General features: G+C 43.0%; 1 protein-coding gene across 1 annotated transcript in view; it reads right to left on the bottom strand.

The window, feature by feature from the left end:
• CDHR3 (cadherin related family member 3) overlaps positions 1–19,985 on the bottom strand; it is a 131,687-nt gene that overhangs the window by 49,372 nt on the left and 62,330 nt on the right. The window contains exons 3-4 of the mRNA XM_037511462.2: positions 10,991–11,108; positions 4,004–4,206 (exon numbers count right to left, since the gene is read on the bottom strand). Of these exons, the coding sequence (XP_037367359.1) occupies positions 4,004–4,206; positions 10,991–11,036 (249 nt within the window). The 5' untranslated portion in view covers positions 11,037–11,108. The remainder of the gene's footprint in view (positions 1–4,003; positions 4,207–10,990; positions 11,109–19,985) is intronic.

Genomic DNA, 19,985 nt, shown 5'->3' with positions numbered 1-19,985 from the left:
TCTAGAACCATCTCCTGACTCCAAGCTAGAATAGATCCTTTACCAGAATATTACTTGTGACCATTCTTCTCCTTGGAAACTACCACCTTGGAGGAATGAATAGATCAGCTGAAAAAGGGTCCAAAACGACATATCCCAAAGGAATTAGGTTGCTATCAACACAAATGGAAGAATTGTTTTAGTTATTCTTACCAGCATTTATGAAATATTTATATGCCAGGCTCTTGCCAAACCATTTGTGCAATAATTTAATTATCACAACCACCATAGGTGGGTAAAACTTGCCCCCACTTCACATATAAGGCGATGAAGACAGAGAGGGGAAGGGAGTCCAGTCACAGCTGGGAGTGGTAGAGCTTCGATTTGGTTCCAGAGTTTTGGTGAAAGACATTAAGTATGGTTTTTAGACATGTTAAATTTGAGGTTGTTCTGGACAAGGTTGAGCAAATTTGCAGCATCCATGGGAACAGATGAGGAAGTAGGGAGTCAGGCAGAGAGAGAAAGGGCAGCAGGTGCTGGCCTCCAGGATCTTAGCCACCTCCTGTCTTTGCAGCTGCCGAGCTTGGCCAATAGGCCTCTCTGGTTTCTCAGAGCAATCCTTCTTGGTGCTGCTCCAGAAGAAACTCCTGACCGATGATTAGCCACATGTGGACAGATCGGTTCTGACCTGCTAGAACAGCAAGCTAGCATGGTGGGGAGGGGCAGGAGTGTGTGGGCTGTGCACAGGGGTCCTAGGGGCTATGGGTTAGCCTCCTGATCTCAATCTCAAGTCTGCCATCAATTAGCTATGCAAACTTGGGCAAGCTGCTCAATCACTCCATGCCTCAGCTTCCCTTTTTTTTTTAATATTTATTTATGCATACAAGAACTGGGGTATAGGCCAGAGGTGTGGGGGGTGAGAGGTTTCACCAGAGACAGCAGAGTGGGGAACAGAACAGGTGGATTGACTGAAGTACACCCCTGAGGGGAGAAGCGGGCCAGTCAGGAGTGGTCTGCTGCGCCATGTGGGTAGCTTCCCAGCTGGGGATGAAACTAGTGCTGCAGTGGCTGTGGACAGCTTCATCGGTTGCATCTTAACCCCTTGCGCCACCAGAGAGGCCCAGCTTCCCCAACTTTAACATGCAAAAAATACTAGCACACCACTTTAAAGAGTTGTTATGTGGATTAAATGAATGAATTCATAAAACAGGGGAATTCCTGGTGCATGGCAAACGTTCCATAAATGTGAATTGTTACCATCATCAATATTATTATTTTTTTAAAGATTTATTTATTTATGCACAAGAGCTGGGGTGTAGGCCAGATGTGTGGGAGGGTGAGAGGATTCACCAGAGACAGAGTGGGGAGCAGAACAGGTAGACTGACTGAAAATACACTGCTGAGAGGAGCAGTGGGCAAGACAGAGAAGTCTGCTGCACCATGTGGGTTAGCTCCCTGGCCAGGGATCAAACTTGTGCTGCACTGCTGCGGATAGTTTGACAGTGCTGAGACTTAACCCGTGCACCTACAGGGAGGACCAATATTGTTATTATTAATCCTCTTTGTTGTCTGCCCTCCAGCCCACCCCTGAAATCTCAACAACTATGTCTGAAAGCAGGGAGGCCTGGCCTCTGCCATGATTGGGAACTCAGGCTCAGGAAGCCTACAAACTTCTCAGTGAGCAGACTTTAGCCAGAGAACCAAAATATCACTGCCACCCTGGCCACCCAAAGTGTCCAGGCTGCCTGAGGAGAAGCCAGGTTCTGTCACAGAGATGGCATGTGATGTTCTGTAATAGGGGATGGTCCAGGGGTAGCTTATGGGGAGAAGCAACCAATTTTAAAAAGCAATTTCAGGGCATGTGAACTTGTGGCCTCTCCTAGTACTGACACAGGGTATTGCTGGGAGGGCACCAGGTCTTGGACAAAGAGCCGAGCATTTGAGACCAGGTCAGCTGTGGGGCTAAGAAACCCCCCATTTCTGGAGGAGAGGAACAGCATGGAATTATTCTTTGAATGACAATCAGGTTTGAATCTCACAGAATGAGGAAAGAACAGACTCCAAAGAGAAGGATTCAAGGGATCCGTTCTGTGCCTGAGCTTGGCAGTCAAAGGACCTGAGTTAAGTTCTTATTTCATCCTTTTATAGCTTTGTGATCTTAGCCAAATCAATTAACCTTGTTATTACTGTTATCTTATTTCTAAAATTGGAAAACAAAATTGGAAATAGTGACAATATCAGAGCTGATAACAATCAAGAGATCAGGATGTGCCTATGCTTTGGAAGCAGTGTGGTGAGGCTTTAGAGCAGTAGACCATCAAGACCAAAAAACGAGAGCTCTCAAGTGAAAACAACCCAAGTGTCTGTCAATCAATGGACAGATAAAATGTGGTCTAGCCATAGAGTGGAATGCTATTCAGCCATAAAAGTGAATGAAGTACCAATCCATGCTACAACATACATGACCCCGGTAATTTTATGTGTAAGTAAAAGACGTCCAAAAGATCACATATAATGATTCCATTCACATGAAGTGTCCAGAATAGGCAAATCCATGAAGACTGAATGTAGATTAATGGTTGCCAAGAACTAGGGGTGTTGGGGAGCAGTGGAGAGGGGAGATAGAGGAAAGGGGAAAGACCATCAGTGGTTATGGGGTTTCATTTTGGAGTAATGAAACTATTAAAATTAGATTGTAGTGATGGTCTGTGAATGTAGTAATCCCACTGAATCACACACCTTAAATGAGTCAATTGTATGTTATGTGAATTATAGCTCAATAAAACTGCTGAAAAAGTAATGAGCGCTCAAGCTGTCCAATTTCAGTTCAGCTACTTAATAACTTGTACAACCTGGGACAAGTTATTTACCCTCTCTGCTAACTTTTGCTTCATTTTCCCCACCTGTGAGAGGAGATAATAATACAAATTAAGGGCCTCCCTGGTGGCACAAGGGGTTGGGCACCGCACTATGAAGCAATCCGCAGCCTCTGCAGCATGGGTTCGATCCCTGGCCGGCCAGGGAGCGAACCACATGGCACAGCAGACCTCTCCTGCCTCACCTGCTGCTCCCCTCAGTAGTGTATTTCAGTCAGTCTGCCTGTTCTGTTCCCCACTCTGTCTCTGGTGGATCCTCTCACCCCCTGCACCTCTGGCCTGTGCCCCAGCTCTTGTATGCATAAATAAATAAATCTTTTAAAAAAATAATACAAATTAAATCATTGGACCATTTTGAGGATTGAGAGTAAATAGATGTAAAACAGTTTCCAGGGTTCACGATGCGCACTGTAAGTGCAAGCAATCACCAAAGTTTATAGGAAGGACAGCAGCTGTTAAAGATGAACCAGATGTCAAGAAAGCCGGTAGGCAGGGCTTTGAAGTCACAGAGCCAGCAGCTACACATTGGATGCTAAAGTGAAGAGTGGTTGATGTGTGTGCTCTGGGGCCCAGATATGCACAATTTTTAAAAACTTCACTAGTAACTCTTACAATCAGCTGTGTTTAAGAACACCTAGTATATACGTCAGGGGAGCAACCGAGCTAGCCCCTGCAGGCTGAGCCCTCTGGGCTCTACCAGAACTCTAGGGCAAAAGCAGGTAGGATCAGCAGCAAGAGGTTCCTATGCCAGCTGAGGAAGGGGCAGCGGTGTAAGTAGTCCAGGTGCCTGGACCCTGAAGATGTCCTTAGAAGGCCTCTGAGTTCACGAGAGGAAAATATACCATGGACAGGTTTGTTCTATCCAAGGGGAAGTGACAACTTTGGAAAGTATTCATAGGACAGCCAGGAAAACATGGCTCTTGAGTGTGAGTGACTGGGTCTGAAGTAGCAAGAAATAAGGGTGCAAAGGCTCTAGGAGTGTCTGGCACAAAGGGTTCTAGGAAGCCCAAAACAGGACTTCTGAAGCTTACAAAAGGGGAGAGTAAACCACAGAAAGAGGAAATCATCACCGATCTCAAATACCATGTACCCCCATCTACAGGGGCCTCCGTACAGACAACTCCTATGGGGAGTAAGATGGTGCTTACCTCAAAGTCGGTGCCTGATAGCCAGTTCACCCTGAAGCCTTCAGTCAGGGGACTTGAATTGATTATCATGGGAAATCCTGGGATCACAGGTGACAGGGATATGGACAAGTTCACAGAAAACTTGTGCACTGAAGTCTCTGGTGGCGAATTCTCTGCCACATTGCTTGTAGCAGGTAAGTCGATTAGGTGTAGCGCCTCTCCCCCTGTGGATGTAGAGAGGATGCAAAATGACATGAACACAGAGCCTTGTGCTACGAACAGGGACTGAACAGCTTGGTCTGTGGCTTCCACTCATGGCTCAAGGCAATGACGAGACCTGGTCACTCTCCAAGAATGAATACTCTTCCCAAGAACTGGAAATGGGAATGGGAGATCTCCTGAGTGCCAGGAAAACCACCACTACCAAACAGCCACGAGATCCCTTTCTGCCATTCTGTAAATAAAGCTGCTTCTTTTCTCTTGTCCTTCTTCCCTTCTCTTTCCACTCATTCTTTGTGAAAAGTCAGGGAAAGAAACATGACACCTTAGGTGACAGACATCCACTTAAAGGCACTGGTCTGTCCAGAGCATCTTCTCTCTTACAAGGGCCCAGTAGTTTAAAAGTTTATTTTCCTTCCTCTCTGTGTCAGTGTGAGGCTCATGAGGTTATCTGAGAATGGCATACACGTGGCTGGAGCTCCAAAAGCAGGGTAGATTTCCCCCCACATGCTTAAGTAATCTCAAAGACAATTATTTGTTTTCATGGCTGCTACGGGCATACAGAGGAGGGTCAATCAGTACACTTTGGTTGTTAGGTTAACTCCCACTTAATAGAGAAGAAAATGACTCAGTGAAGTCACATGCACTGCCTTGGGCTGCATTACAGATAGACAGGGCATTTATAATTTAAGAAAAATATGTTTCTTCCATTAAAGCCTTGGGATAATCTACAAAACTTTGTCAGTACAAACATGAGCAACCAGTCACATCCTTTCATGGTTTTAGAATGATGGTTCCTGGAGGACATTGAACAGTGTGTTTCCCAATATTCATGCCCACTTGGAACCTTAGTATATAGTTTATTTTAAATAGAGCCTTTGCAGGTGTATTGTAATTACCTAAGAGAACTTCATACTAGATCCAGGGGCCCTAAGTCCAATGGCTACTCTCCTTAAAAAGGACAGATCACAGAGACACATACAGATGAAGACGCCATGTTATGTTAGAGGGAGGAATTGTAGTGATATAACTACAAGCCAAGGAATGTAACTACAAGTGATGTAACTACAAGCATTATTGACAGTAAGTAGGGCATGGAAACAACCTTACTGCCCACTGATAGAGGAGTGGACTAAGAAGTTAAGGTTTATCCACACAATGGAATATTATTCAACCACATGGAAAGATGAAATGTTGCCATTTATAGCAAAACAGAAGGTGTTTCGGTGAATTCTGTGTAGTAAAGCAAATCAGAATGACAAAAACAAATGTTGGACATTTACATAGTGAACACTTCAACAAAGCAAAATACTTATAAAAACTAGCTCATACTAATAAGCAGTGAGGCTTCTGAGATTAAGGAGGGAGGGGGGATGGAGGACAAGTCAAAGGGGTATAAAGGATAGTGGTGAGGGAAAAAAGAAAAATTTAAAAAAACGGGGAGGGACTGCAGAAGAGTAAATGGAAATGTTGGAAAATATGAAATGTAAGCATGTACATTGATATAAGCATTCGCTAATCTAAAGTCATCTTACTTCATATACAAACTAAAATACATTATGCATACATTACTTTTGCTCTCAGAATTATCCAGTTTTATGTACAAGGACTATGCAAGGTCTCAGAAATCTCAAAAAAGCTGAGGTTTAGGATGATATGAATACGAATGGATTTTTTGTATCTATTAAAAGTGACTTTAATATTTCAACATTCTTGTGATAAAAACGAGGAGCAAAATCGTATGCTTGGAGTATTTAGAGGCAACAAGTTCTCCCAAATAGATTTTCAAAATGAGCAAATTAATCAATTGCTTTGGTGGGTTGGATTTTTTAGGCATAATTCCCTATGTCCTCTTTTCCCACAACTGAAAGTCACAGGGTCCCCTAAGCTGTTTACCAGAGTGTTTCTTCACTCTTCAGCTGAACAAGGAAAGTCAAAGCAAAAGAAAAGGAGAGGGATTTATCTGGAATGACCCCCAATACCATCACCATTCTCTTGCTGCCTCTGCCCCACCCCAGTGACTTGTGTTCCTCCAGCCAAGTCCATAATTAAACAAGTCTCTACCTCACTCAGTTTTTCTCAGGAGTAAACCAGGTTCAGGTAGTGCCTGCCCAAATGAATAAATTGATACAAGTAGCCACTTGCATTTACTAAGCACCTTGGGCATCGTGCTAGCTGCTTTACTGCCTGACTTCATTCCCTCTAAACACAATCTTATGGTGTGGGCATGGCTGTTGCCATTTCACACACCAGATAGAAAGGCTTGGTAGTGGCTGTGCTGGGCCCTGCCATTCACACCTGGGTCTAGCAGCTACCAGAGTGCACAGACCTTCTGCAGGGACTGTGTACATGTGCTGTGTTGTGGTTATTCTACAATTTGGTGAAAGTGAAGCAATAAGAGACTGAATACTTAGCCCAGATGTTTTGAGAACAATATAAGAAGCTGTGCTGGAGTATGAGCTTGCTGGGAGCTAGGGTAGGAGAAGCTTACTAAGTCTCACCCAGGGCGCTCCACAGCCTCACTCTGAATGTATAGATCACCAGCGCCAACAACCATGGTGTGGTTTTGCGGGGGAACTGGAAAAGCTAGAGAAGCCATGTTCCCCAAATAGCCCCAGCTCACAGCTCCTGGTTTTGTTGCTGGAGTGTGTCCAGTGGTTTTGTTGCATGTTCATTGTAACTTTGATAAGCACTGGGTTTGAAGATTAATTTTATAAAGGTACCAGTCTTCCAATCCAAGGCATCTGACTCTGAGGACAGGGATCTTTGCATAGCTCCATGCCACCTCTTGCTGTTTATAGAGCTTTTCACAGTCCTCCTTGAACGGCCATATTTTGAATGGCAATGCAGGAGGTATTCTGGAAGAGGTAGATATATCCAGTGTGCCTCAGCAATTTGTGATGGGAACTGCCTATCCCATGGATGGATGAAACCAGACTGTGCTGACATTGCTGCTGAGGATGGTCTGTTCTTTATCTAACGGTCTCTCCTCCCCGGATAAAGTAATGTGTGGCAGGGTCTTGCACCTGAATCCTAAAAACAGTGGTAGACACTCTGGGAACAAAAGATATAATCCAGCTGGCATCTCCCAGCTCTTAGTTTAATACTTTTTTCCTTCAGCTCCCTGACTCTTAAAAAAAAAGTTCCAGCAGCAGTAATAATAGTAAGAGCAATAGCAACAATAGTAATAATTATGGCTAGAGTCCATACCCTAAAAATAGAGCACTTAATAAGATACACAATTCACAAAATGTTCAACCCGTTCCTTATACAGATAAGTTTAAGGGCACACAGCTAGCAGTGACAGAGGAAAGGTGAGGAGCCAGGGGCTAGCTCCTTCTAAGGCACCATGAGCTTGCCTTCCAAGGCTGGTCTCTCCAAACTTTCACTGGTGGTCTGAGCGCTGGAGAGCAAGAGGGAGGTGTTAATGGAATTTGACTTACACATGCATCTTAATTAAGAATCAAATTAGAATTGCTTGAAGCGTACACTTTGAAAAAGCACGGAAAAGATTTATTATCAGTCAATGAGCCCAATGAAACATCTTGCTTGTGGTTGCGATCTGGATGGATGATGCGCTTGCTTGTTTCAAAATGAGCAAAATTACTGCCTTGCCAGAAATGGACCCACAAGACCTCCTCCTGGGAGTCTGTGTTAGCATAATTAAGGCCTCCAGAGCCACAGTTACTGGGGAGAAAGCTGGCTGCCCTGGACCTCTGATACCAAAGCGATGATGGGGTTCGGCAAGTGTGAGGGGATATCTTCCTTTCCCTCAGGGCATGAAATGTAGACAGCCTTAGTGTGCAGTGGAGCTGATATACCAAGGGGCCTTTGCTAAGTCTTCCATCTTCTAGAAATGACACATAGTCCTTCAGTACTGAGGGAGCCAGAAGACTTTTCTCCTTTGTTATAGTTGGGAGTTTTGTCTAGCTTATGTTCTTGGGGGGGCCTTCCTTTGTAAGCCATCACTGGAATGGGACACTATAGCATCCCAAAGAGAAACTGTTACCTTTCCCTCACCTTAATAGGAAGTGGAAAGGACAGAAGCAAATTTAAGTAGCAACATAAAATAGGCAGAAGATTTAAATTTCTGCATTTGAGAGGGAATCAGTAATGTGAAAAAGTAACAACACCAGACTCCAAAAGGGATAATGGTCAACAAAAATCAACAGATATTTTTGGGATACTCTGTGTGGATGTAGCACTTAGGAAGAACAGAGCAATAAGAGATATGAAACTCATCATTGCAGGGCAGACATTCTAGATGAGGACAAAGGACAGATACACAGGTGAACTAAAGTATGATGATTCATGTTCCCTTTTGTTGAATATTTATTCTATTTTAGGTATTGCATTAAACCCATGGCATGCATTCCATGTGCAGGAAGAGCTCTAGGGTGTGGCAGGAAAAGCACCCCCCAAGAGCTAGGGCAATCTGGGAAGGTTGCATGGGAGAGGTGAGATATAGAGTGGTGGTGAAGAAAAACAAAATCCAACTGGGTAAATTTTAAAGTGATTCATGAGTAGGTCAACATTCCAACTAGTAGATAGAAAGGAGCACCAAAGAACATGACAAAATGAAAGGTTTTTACAGACAGAAATGGGATGAGATCAGGAATGCCATTGGGGCTGAAATAGCTCAGTTGGAAGAGTGTTAGATTGGATATCAGGAATGAACAAACCATTTCAGGCAAGGTCACCTTCATTTGGGAATATGGAAGAAGTCTCTGACACAAATTAGCTCACTAGTGCTGACCAGGAAATTCCAGATTGACTGGATTAAGATTATATTATTGGGGAGACTGAAACTGCAGCTAGGTTAGGTAGTAAGTCCCAGATTGGTGATGTGGAACTTAGCTTAGCTGACTCCATTTTAGGCCTGTTACCTCCTTTTTTAACAGGAGTTAGACTAAATGAGAGGAAAGAGGATAGTGGAGCATGTGGCTGCCTCCTTACCCCAATCCTCTGCAAATCTGCTGTTCAAAACGAGGGTAAAGATCAGGGTCTTATACTGACAAAAGAAGGCAAGAGAGATAAAGTCTGTATCACAAAATGGGACTTGACCTGGTGAAGCAAAAGCATGGTACTGAGCATGGTCTTCTGGTGAGGGAGGGATTGGAATGAGGTTTTAATTTGTATGCACAAATAAATCAATCTAAAAAAAAAATAAAGAGAAATCTCAAGTATGTCTCACAAACATTTGTGATCTATTCTTTTCATACATCTGATAATAAAGTCCCAAATGACAGTGCTCAGTATGAGACCTTGGGTTCTTCTGAACTTTACTCTTCCCCCACTGACAATAAAAAAAGTCACCTTTTAACTCGAATAATTATGTGCTCTAAAGCCCATGTTTCTGGGGAAATCTCAAATGTTAATTCAAGTGAATCTGAGTTGCCCAAGGCCCAGCTTCATATTCAGTTTTTCTTGCCCTCTGGTGAGTCTAAAAGCCCAAGATCAAAGAGATCAATATTAGGAAAACCAATTATTTATTTATGTTATTAACAGACAAGGAGAAAATAAAATGGTCGTTTGCATAGATCTTAAAAAATTATTCAATTTAAAAATCCATTTTGATTGAAAAATACGCTAAAGAGCAAAAGTTATCTCCTTAGCATATAAAACATTCTTATTTCACATGAAAAATTAGCATCATGTTTAATGGGGAAAAAACAAGACTGTCTACTTGTCATTATTTAACATTGGTCTGAAGGTGGAATTCCAGTAATTTGATGAGTAATAGGAGATATGTATAAATGTTTATTATTGTCAAATCTGGAAAATGCATTGATTCAACTGAAAAAAGCATTACAAACAATAAGATAATTTATTCATAGACTCCATAAATATACAACAATGAAAAGATATAAGGAAACAAAAGATCCCACTTATTAATGCAAATAAATAAAAAGTAAAAGAAACAGCTAGAAATAAACATAATCAGAATGTTCAAGATCTCTGGTAAGGAAACCTTAAAACACTCCTGAGGAAAACAAATGAAGATCTGGACAAGTGGAAGAAAACTATTCTGCATAGGAAGACTCCATATCATCATAATCACTAACATTTAGTAAGCATTATCTATGTATCAGATAGTCCTAAGTGTTTTATCATGTAACTCATGAAAGATGTAAATTATCTCTAAATTAATCTGCAAATATAACATGATTGAATTCAATATGCTATGCATAATACTACCTTTTCCAACATGAGATTTCATTTACAAAGCTCAATTTCAATAATCCAATTTGAAAACATTAAAGAGATCATCCAAGATTCTCAAAGCTCTTGAACAAGGAGAAGGGGTGTAAAAATCACTTTGTTGGCTCTTCTATCAGAAGACATTTTTTTGCTAAGACAAAAGCCCCTCAGAACTTCAGTTTTCCCACAGTATGATTTGTCAACCTCAAGTTGCCCCCAAAAGGTTCCAGAAAAAGGCCAGAATCCCCACAAAGATGGACTCATTCTAGACAAAAAACTCTATGAGAATTACTTCCTAACCTTAGATCTCAGAAGGACTCCCAGCTCAGATCAGTTAACACAAGACAGAAAAAGAAGCCTGTGCCAACATAAAACAGACTGCAGTTTCTCTAGGGAGCCCTTTTCTCCAAGGAACCCCTCTCCTGCTTCCCAGGGCTCCCTGTTGCCACATCAGCTCATTCATCAGCGCAGATAAGCCCATAGTTGAACAAGGTCTGCCAGAGGCAATTTACTCTTTCAGGAATTTATCATACAATGATATTATATTAACTGAGTAAGCCAAGCAAGGTGGCAAAGTGGAATTCTTACCTGATGCAGTCCCCAGGAGAACCAGGAAAATAACTGCTAACTGCATATTTGTCTCTGTCTGGGTGAGAATCCCTCCTTACACCCAAAGTTTGTTCCAGATGCCACTCATCTTCCCCTCCTGGTCTTGTTGCCATGCAAGAAATCAAACAGATGCTTTGTGGTAACTAAGGGAGACTCTAAACACCATAGGGCTGTTTGTTTTTTGATTACCTGCTTCTCAGACAGCAAGAACACGCTCTGACTTGATGAGTCAGACTCGGAGTTGTATCCTAACTGAAGCCAAGAGCTGAGACCAGACCCCTCCTCCAGGCAGACCCCTGTGAAAGACACTGCCCTAGGACAGCATCCATCACCTCTGCCCCACCCTCCCTCAAAGAAGCCTGTGGAGGAAGATTACTGGAGTTGTGAGGCTTCTACCCACCAGGGAGACATGAGGTCTATCCTTCAGGCCCAGGTGCTGCCCTACATGGGGTTTTCAGACCCCATGCAGTCCTGTGTGAGAGCACAGGCCTGCCCAGTGAGACAGGGCTGGAGCCTGGAGGCCCGCCTCCACTCAGGAGCAACTATTGGGCAGAAGGAAGGTGGTGGTGGAGCAGCCTGACCCCTGGACGTGGTATAATAAGAACAGCAGTGGGCACGCACAGCAGAAGGAAACCACACTTGGACCCTCTCTGCTGCTCTTCATGTGCGAGAGCAGCCTGCTCTGGTTGGGGAGCCCAGCAGCCCAAGACTGGGGAGCAGGGTATGAAACCAGCTCCTCCCTGTGAATACAGGTGTGCCCCATAAATGAACCAACATTTGGCTACATGGAGGTCACCGCTGGCAAGATAGTGAGTGCACCACTAGTCCAGAGAGACAGCAAGGAGGGTCAGCTAGGTAGCCACCTGGCGCTCTCTGCTCTCCCTGCTCCCCATCTGTCCACCCAGAGAAAAGACAGCAAAGAGGAAGCTGGTCAGAGCCAGACCACACCCCACATTCAGGCTTCAAACTCTTAGGGGGGCAGCTCCAGTTGCATAGGTTACAAATGCAACTTTAACCTACGTAAGGTCTGGGGGCAGAAGTGTGTCAAGACATGAGAGTTAAGCACAGTGTGAAATGGAAGCTGTAAAAGCCATCATGGACAATGATAACTGAAAGTGACCAGAAAGTAAGATATTAAGGGACAAGAAAGGGAGATTTAACAGAGATCAGTTGCAAACAATGACTGGAGGGAAAACAAAACCCATTTCAGTTTTTATGACCCTGAATTGAGACTACTCAATAAGCTAGTCAGAACCTAGCTTCTTTTTGTTCTGGACAAAAAGAAACTATGGCTCAGGGAAGCTGAGGGACGTGCCCCAAATCCAAGCTAGTCATTGGCCAACCTGGGACCCTCCTCTCCTACTTCCCCGACCATGGGCAGCAAGGCTGTCTCCCTTCCTGGGCTGGCACATGCACACCTTTGTGCAGCCCCTTCTAGCCTCCACCAATCTCTTTTTCCAGTTTTGTTACCACCACTCTGGCTTAAGGTCCTGGCCCCTGGACTAGCCTGTCTCAATGGTATCACTGCATCTTGCACTGCATCTTACAGGTTTACTTCCTCAAAGTACACTTTTGATCACGCGCTTTCCTACTTAAAATAACAAATTTCTCTTAGGAAAAGTTGACTTTCCTACATAACGCAGAACATAAGATTCAGAATGTCAGTCTATAGGTTTTTGTCTGAAGTAGATGGCGAGAAACAGGCTTTACTGTGTGACCTTAGGCAAATTAACCAACCTTTCAGAATCCTACTTCCACTTGTATAAATAAGGGAAAATAATACCTACCATGGGGTATTAGTGCAAGCAGTATGTGAATTAAGTGAAAGAAAATGGCGGGTAGTAGGTTACTCTCATGACACTATTTTTGTCCTTTTAGGGCTATGACAAAGGCTGAAACACAGTATGTACTCAATAAACATGGATTGAAAGAAAGTATGAATAAACAGTTGCCAAGTTACCAATTCTCACCTCTCAGTTTTTCCTGTCATATTAGTTATTGTAAATAATCCATTTCATTATGCATAATTAAAGCTGAAGTGATGGCTCAGATTAAGTTATGGAAAACGTCAGAATAATTAAGCCTTTGAATTAAAGAAACTCACATCTGTTTAATTTTCAGCCCGACTGCACCAAGTTGTGTTGCCCTATTTTCACCAGGATTAGGTGAGTCTCCTCTTCCTTTATCAACCTGTGATCATAGGGTCATTTTGGGAATTTGTTGTGGGTGTTTTTATCTCCTGTAATTTCCTTCTGATTCTAGCCCTGAAGTTTTTTTCTATCATTATGATGTTCTGTCTTCCATTTGTCAGCTCCCATCTCCTGAAACCACATGGTTCTGGCACCAAGGACAGTGGCTGATGTGACCCACAAGGTAACTGGCTCACCTGTTCCTGACTGATGACATGTTAAGACCTCCTGGGTCCACCAGGGTCTCAGCCAGGTGAGATGAATAAGGTGTCTCCAAGGCAAGACCAGAACGTTCAAGGCCAGCACCCCTCCTGTTGCACCCAAAAAACCTAGGGAGTCTTCTCCCACATTTCAGTGGTTCAGGTCCTTGAAATATTTAAAGGGCCTTTCCTAGATTCCACGACAACAAGAGCCTAATTTGCAAGCAGAAGAGTTGTATTTCACATATTTGTTGACTTAGAACTCAGAACACACTTTCCTACAGATGGATTCTTAGCAGCCTACATATCCTTACATAATGTGTAATATACTTGAAATATTATAGACTTAAAATGAGAAATGGAAGCACTGCTATAAATGTTGAAAAGTTGAGTTTCTTTTGCATTTCCTCAGGCACTGGGGGACTGGCCAGTGAACCCTGTCACCTCCATAGATGTGGAGAAGTTCTGTCTGTGGTGATTCTTGGTCCAGTGCTGGAACTATGGGCTTCCGAGATCCAAACCGGAGTACAGGGCTCCAGGGCCCACTGCAGCAGCCACAAAGCTGCTTGCAGAAATGGAAACCAGCCCCCTCCAGCTCTTCTTTTTGGGGGGGGGGGTCTCTGTACTAGCACGCTCACCGCTTTAGCTCTAGCTCCCCCAGTTCTCACACATCTGTCTCCAGCTAGTCTCAGTTAGTTCTTCAGGGCCAGAGAAGCTCTTCTGCTTTTTTGCATCTGAAACACTTCACATGTGTGAAAGGACTTCAAACTAAAATGGAACCAGAGGAAATGAAATGGAGAATCTCTCATGCTACGCCATCAGAGACTGGAAGTTAAAACAGAGACTGATTTCCCCTAAATTCCTGGTTGACAAACAACAGAACTTTAGCTCCTGACCAATGAACATCTGCCAAGAATCTCTCCCCATCCTCAAGCCAATAAACATACTGCCTGGACTCTGGCTGGACTTCCTCTCTTTGCACTCATTGCCCATAAATACAGCCCAGACCCAAACCCTCAAGGGCCTTGTTGCAACATGTCTTTCCTCAATAATTCAGTTTCCGGTAATTTGAGCTTGCCTCAGTTTACCCCTTTATTTAGGTTGACATATGTAACATTACTAATGCATAGCTAGTGTTCCAAATATTGTAGGATTACTGAATTTACTCTATACTCCCTTGCTTTGTGCCATTCTCTCCCCCATCCCAAACACCCATCCCAAGACCCAGAGAAGACTATTACAGAGAAGACAGTAATAAATGAACCACCGATGGTTAAGTACATGAATCAATTAAAACCCTGTTTACATTTCTTTGTCAAACATAATGACTTAGTGTTTGAATTAAGGTCAGGCTCATTGTTTCTAGCCTCCATTGCACATCAAAAATTGAAATGAATTCCACAGTCTTAAATGGTTTGATCCTAGGTCTAGCCTTCCTCATCCAAATGTGACGAGCTACAAGACACCAGTTCTCACCTTTCCTCTACAGAACCTGGAGGGGCTAAGCATCTTGACCAATCAAGGTAGGTAGGGGCAGACCAGGAAGCCTACGGGTTTTGGCATTGGCCTCAGCCTTAAACCCTGTCTCCTCCATTCACCTGTTTTGTGCCTGGCAGGTTAGTCAAACTCTTGACCCAGCCTCCTCATTTGCAATGTGTGAATAACAGTGCTTTGCCATTGCAGAGCTGACTGTGAGAATCAAAGAGATCATCTGTGTGAGGTATCGTCCTGGCGCATCATAGCTGCTCAAAACAATATTCTTAAATTTCACAGTTACTGCAGGCTACATCATTCCTATTACTGTTATCAATGTCTCCCAGTTTCTGGGTTAGGATGCTTCCATCACATCACTATCACGAAAAACAAACAAAAAGAAGCTTTTTTCCCCTTTGATTAAAAACTATTACTCCTTAAAAACACCCTCATTAATAAATTTTTCAGTTACTGTCATTTTTCAGTTCTTTGAATCTTTTTTGGAAGGACCTCAGTATTCATTAGAAGTGATAAATTACATAATGACCTATGATGATAAAAGCAAGCATGAATATAGCGCTTTCTATGTGCCTGACAATATTCTGTGAATTCACTATGTATTAACTCATTTAATCCTCACAAGGGCACTGAGATGGTTACACTAATATCCCCTATTTTACTAGATGGGGAAACAAAGGCACAGAAAAGTACAGTAACTTGTCTAAGGTCACAACCCAGGAAGCAATAGAGTCAGGACTCAAATCCAGCCCTTTGGGTCCCGGGTCTGGGTTCTAAATCACTGCACTGGCAGCCCCTCTGTCCCCTTATCAGATTACACAGAACAACCACATACAAAAATAGCATGTGTGTCCTTTTCAATTGAATGGTGGTCTCCTCTAACACCCCCAAATCATGGAAAGAAAAGTAACTGAAAATGGTTTTTGTAGGAAGAGGGACTCAGTGGAAGAACTTAGAGAACTAGGAGTCAAATCTGGGTTTCTTTTGTTTCTTTTGTTTGTTGTTTGCTGCTGTAACAAGAAGTCCCACTCTCCGTCACTGAGCAGGTGAGTGGGGTGGGGTGGGTTTGGTCATCAGGAATGAAAGGAGTTTCTGGGTGTGCTTGGCTTTGTGCCTGGGCTGGTTACTCCAACTGGTATTTCAAGCTCAGGATCTCCCTTGTAGGCTCTCAGCACTTGCCAATGGGCCATCCAACTTGATGTGGGTAAAAGGGGCAGGGTAAATGAATGCTTTGTGGGCTTTGTTCGGAGAGATAAGAAGAGCCTTAAGCCCTGGTGGTTTCCTAGGTAAAGGTCTAGGAAGGGGAATGTGAAAGCAGATGACTGTGTCAGCCAGACCAGTGTTTCCGCAGTGAGAGAACCATAGGGAAATTGACTGATCTAAGAGTCATGGGGCCCATTTTCAAGTAAGGGACTCTATGACAAAGTTGGCATGTGAAATCACCCACAAACCTAGACAGACACGTGAAAGCAGCAAGAGGCAGCAGAAACAGTGGCTCAGGGCAACAGCTTGAGAGCACCATGGCCCTGCTCCATGGTAGATGAACATCTCTGGGCAGTGTGGCAAGTACTATAGGCCTACCCGGGCAGATCTGGACCCTTGGGTACTTGAGAATACTTGTCAGGGCAGCAAGATGGAGGGAAAACTGAAGGAAAAAAAAAAAATGAAAGGTTTTATTCAGGGCCCTCCATTTTGGACACTAGTCCAAAAAGAAGTATCTGGAGAAAATCCTCTGGCAAACACCTACCTATTTATTTTTGTAAGTCAGTGAGTTCTCTAGGCCTGTGAAATCTAGAAGGGCAGGGAAGGGAACAGGTAAATACAAGCATCCTCACTTTTCAAAAGTTTAAGTGAGGCCACTTTGCTTTTATGAAACACTTATATTGGTACCTGTTTCGTTAATCAGAAGAATTCCAAAGAGGATTTCCACTGCGATAACAAAAATCGAAAGACAAAAATAACCCATCAGCATCTGTTTTGTAGCAGCTGTTCTAAAAGCAGCGGGCACCTGAACAACGAGAGTGGCATGGCTGACAAGGTCCTTCAGGGGAACTCCAGGCAGTCCCTGATGATGGTTTGATTTCATGATTTTTCAACTTTACGATGATGTGAAAGCAATATTCATTCAGCATAAACTACGGTGAGATACTATCTTTTAATGCTGGGCAGCAGTAATAAGCCACAGCTCCCAGTCAGCATTTTCAGCTGAAGAAATTTTCAATTTAAAATGGGTTTATCAGGACATAGCCTCATTGTAAGTTGAGGAAGATCTATGCTTTGTATGGGCTATAGATCTGTCATATCATTCCTGCTTTTATATTTTACTGCTATTTTAGGTTTTATGTGTGATTGGGTATGATTTAATAGGTTATTTTGAGGGCCTGGAAATGCTCAAAAATTTTTCCATCTAAATTAATGATAATTGTTTCTTCATTTTACACTATTTCAGCTTATAAAAAGTTTCACAGAAACACTCCACTTTAGGATCAAGGGGGGGGAGGAGAAAGCGCCATTGATTTTTTTTTTTTTTTACTCCTGTTCTTACCCCCAACAAAGTGGGGTCTGGCAGAGAACAAGTAGCTTTTTCTCTTTAAGTATTTCTGAGGTCTTCAATTTGACAGGGTCCTTTCTGCCTGTAATGTCACCATGTTTTCTGCATTTCCAGTGACTGGAGATAAAGGCCCTCCCCTTGTTAAAGGGATGTGAGTAAAGGCGAAAGAACAGTGGGAATGAGAGAGCTGCTGGACCTGGGCAGGGGCTACCCTCCCTCTATGTAGGCAGAAGTAGGAGGCTCCAGTAAGTTGGGTACAGAGCTCTCTGCTTCATCACTATGCCTGCCCATGGATACCCGATAGATGGTTACGGGACACACTATTGTTTCTGGGATATTCCAAATGACATAAACAAGCATGAGAAAACACTGAGAATAATCTGAGGTTTCTATGTACCCAGGCTAGAGAACAGCTCTGCTTTCAAGTGTCGAATCCCCAGGTTGATCACCTATGTTGAAGTCTAGCATGTTGTCAGAGAGTTCACTTTAGATTAGGGTTGGTTTTGAGCTAATACTTGATGTCTATTGTGGACAGTGTGAGGTCTGTGAGGGAGACACTGCAGCAGCCAGAGCTGGCAGAACCTGGTCATTGCAGACCTGCTTTCATTACAACTGAAAAGATGGTATTTGAAGCTCGAGGTGTTTGAGGCAGTTGAGGTTTCAGAGAAAAATATCAAGAAGACATTTCTCTATGAACCAAATCAAGGAAGACATATGTGTGCATTTCAATACCATCATTTGAATACATGGGCTTTGGTAGCAAGTTTTGGATACATACAGCAACATACTGTTGATGTACATACCAAGGTGCAAGCACACACACAAGTGTGTATATGATGACATTTGGGGGCACAACACGGCACTGCCAGTAAGTAGGATTAGGGTGGGCATCCCAGAGATGTAGGCCAGAGGCTTCCTCTCCATCTTTATCTTCTTTTGGGGGGATATATCCTTGCACAGCCCCAAGGAGAAATCTTATTTACCCTGCTCATTTATTATCCCTCTGGTACAGATGACTGGACCATGGTGTTCAACAAACCCAACGAATCCAAGGTTATAAGCAGGGCTATGCCAGTCCTATTTTCACTTTCATTATTTCTCTCTGAAGACATTGACTTAAGAGACATGGTCAAATGATGATGAATACTTAAACTTAGTGGTTATGTAGAATCAAGACAGAGGAAGTGTGCTGATGAGTTGGCGTAAGATAAAGAGATGTGACAGACAGGAGCATACACACAGGGAGGAGAAGGAGAGCCTCAGGCCCCTCAGAGAGGCAGGAAAAGTGTGAGATTCCAATATGTAGCTCTCCTCCTAGTCCAGAGTCTTTATTGTTAATTTCGGTGTCTGGAGTTTGCCTGTCAGATCCTTGTATCTTTCTAATAATCCCTATTAAACTTAAAAACAGTTTGAATAGTTTGTATTCCCTGCAACTAAATAATCCCCAAGACAGCATGATTGGACAAGATCAGAGAGTAGGTGTCAAAAACCCTGAAGAAAAGCATATCTCAGTCTCAGTGGGAATTGATGCAATGTCTGTGATTTACTTTATGTATTTCACCAATGTAGCTTCAGTCATATGATGCTGCTTCATTAAGGCTCTAAGCTTTCACTCTAAGGGTTGTCAGTTGCTCTAATGAAAAATTCCACTCCAGGGTAGTCAGCTAATATTTTATCAGAAAAGCCACACTCCAGAGGCAGTCACCTCAAGAACTTCTGTGATCAATGTCTCACTGAATACCTGAGGCTTTGTTAATTAGCAGAGTGAATGTCAGAAATGGATTTTTATTGTGAAATTGGTTCATTACTGTATGATGAATATTAGAAATGTACTCCCATTGATGAAATTAAAAGTATTCAAGACGTGTGGATTGGCTAAAATAATTTTTCTGTTTGCCATTCTTCACTGTTAGCTGAGCAAGGTGGTACACACAAGAGCCCCCTCCCAATAGTGCTCCCTGCCCAGCTGTGGGGCAGCTACATTGTGCAATAAGTACTAGGTGCAATAAGTATAAACGAAGTTCAAAGATCATCTATACTTTTGTGATATTCAATTATTTTAAGTTAAAAAACCTGAACTAGCTGGCCATTTGTATTTACAGTTTCATGACACTTGCATTGTTTTTTTATAGGATTTGATCCCTAGTTAATGTCACCAATGTAGATGCATCCCAAGCCCTGTCTCAGCGCCTGTTCCCAGAGAACCTGACCTGTAACAAAAAGGGTTGAAGGAATGGCTGAGACATACAGCTCTGCATTAGTGCGCTGGGGTTGCTGCAGGGAAGCACCACAGACTGGGCAGCTTCAACAACAGGCATTTATTGTCACACAATTCTGGAGGTAGAAATCCAAAACCAAGAAGTTGGCATGCTGATTCCTTCCAAGGACTGTGAGGAAAGGATCCATTCCAGGTTTCTCTTTGGCTTGTAGATGATTTTCTTCTCCCTGTGTCTCTTCACATCATCTTCCATCGATGCTTGTCTGTGTCCGTATCCAAAATTCTGTCTGAGATCTCAGCAGAAACACCTTCAACATTCATACTT

This window comes from Talpa occidentalis, unplaced genomic scaffold, assembly GCF_014898055.3.
Source record: "Talpa occidentalis isolate TD23 unplaced genomic scaffold, MPIMG_talOcc4v2.1, whole genome shotgun sequence".
In the NCBI taxonomy this organism is placed as follows: Eukaryota; Metazoa; Chordata; class Mammalia; order Eulipotyphla; family Talpidae; genus Talpa; species Talpa occidentalis.
The sequence above is the reverse complement of the archived record's forward strand: the minus strand, read 5'-3'. Positions and strand labels throughout refer to the sequence as shown.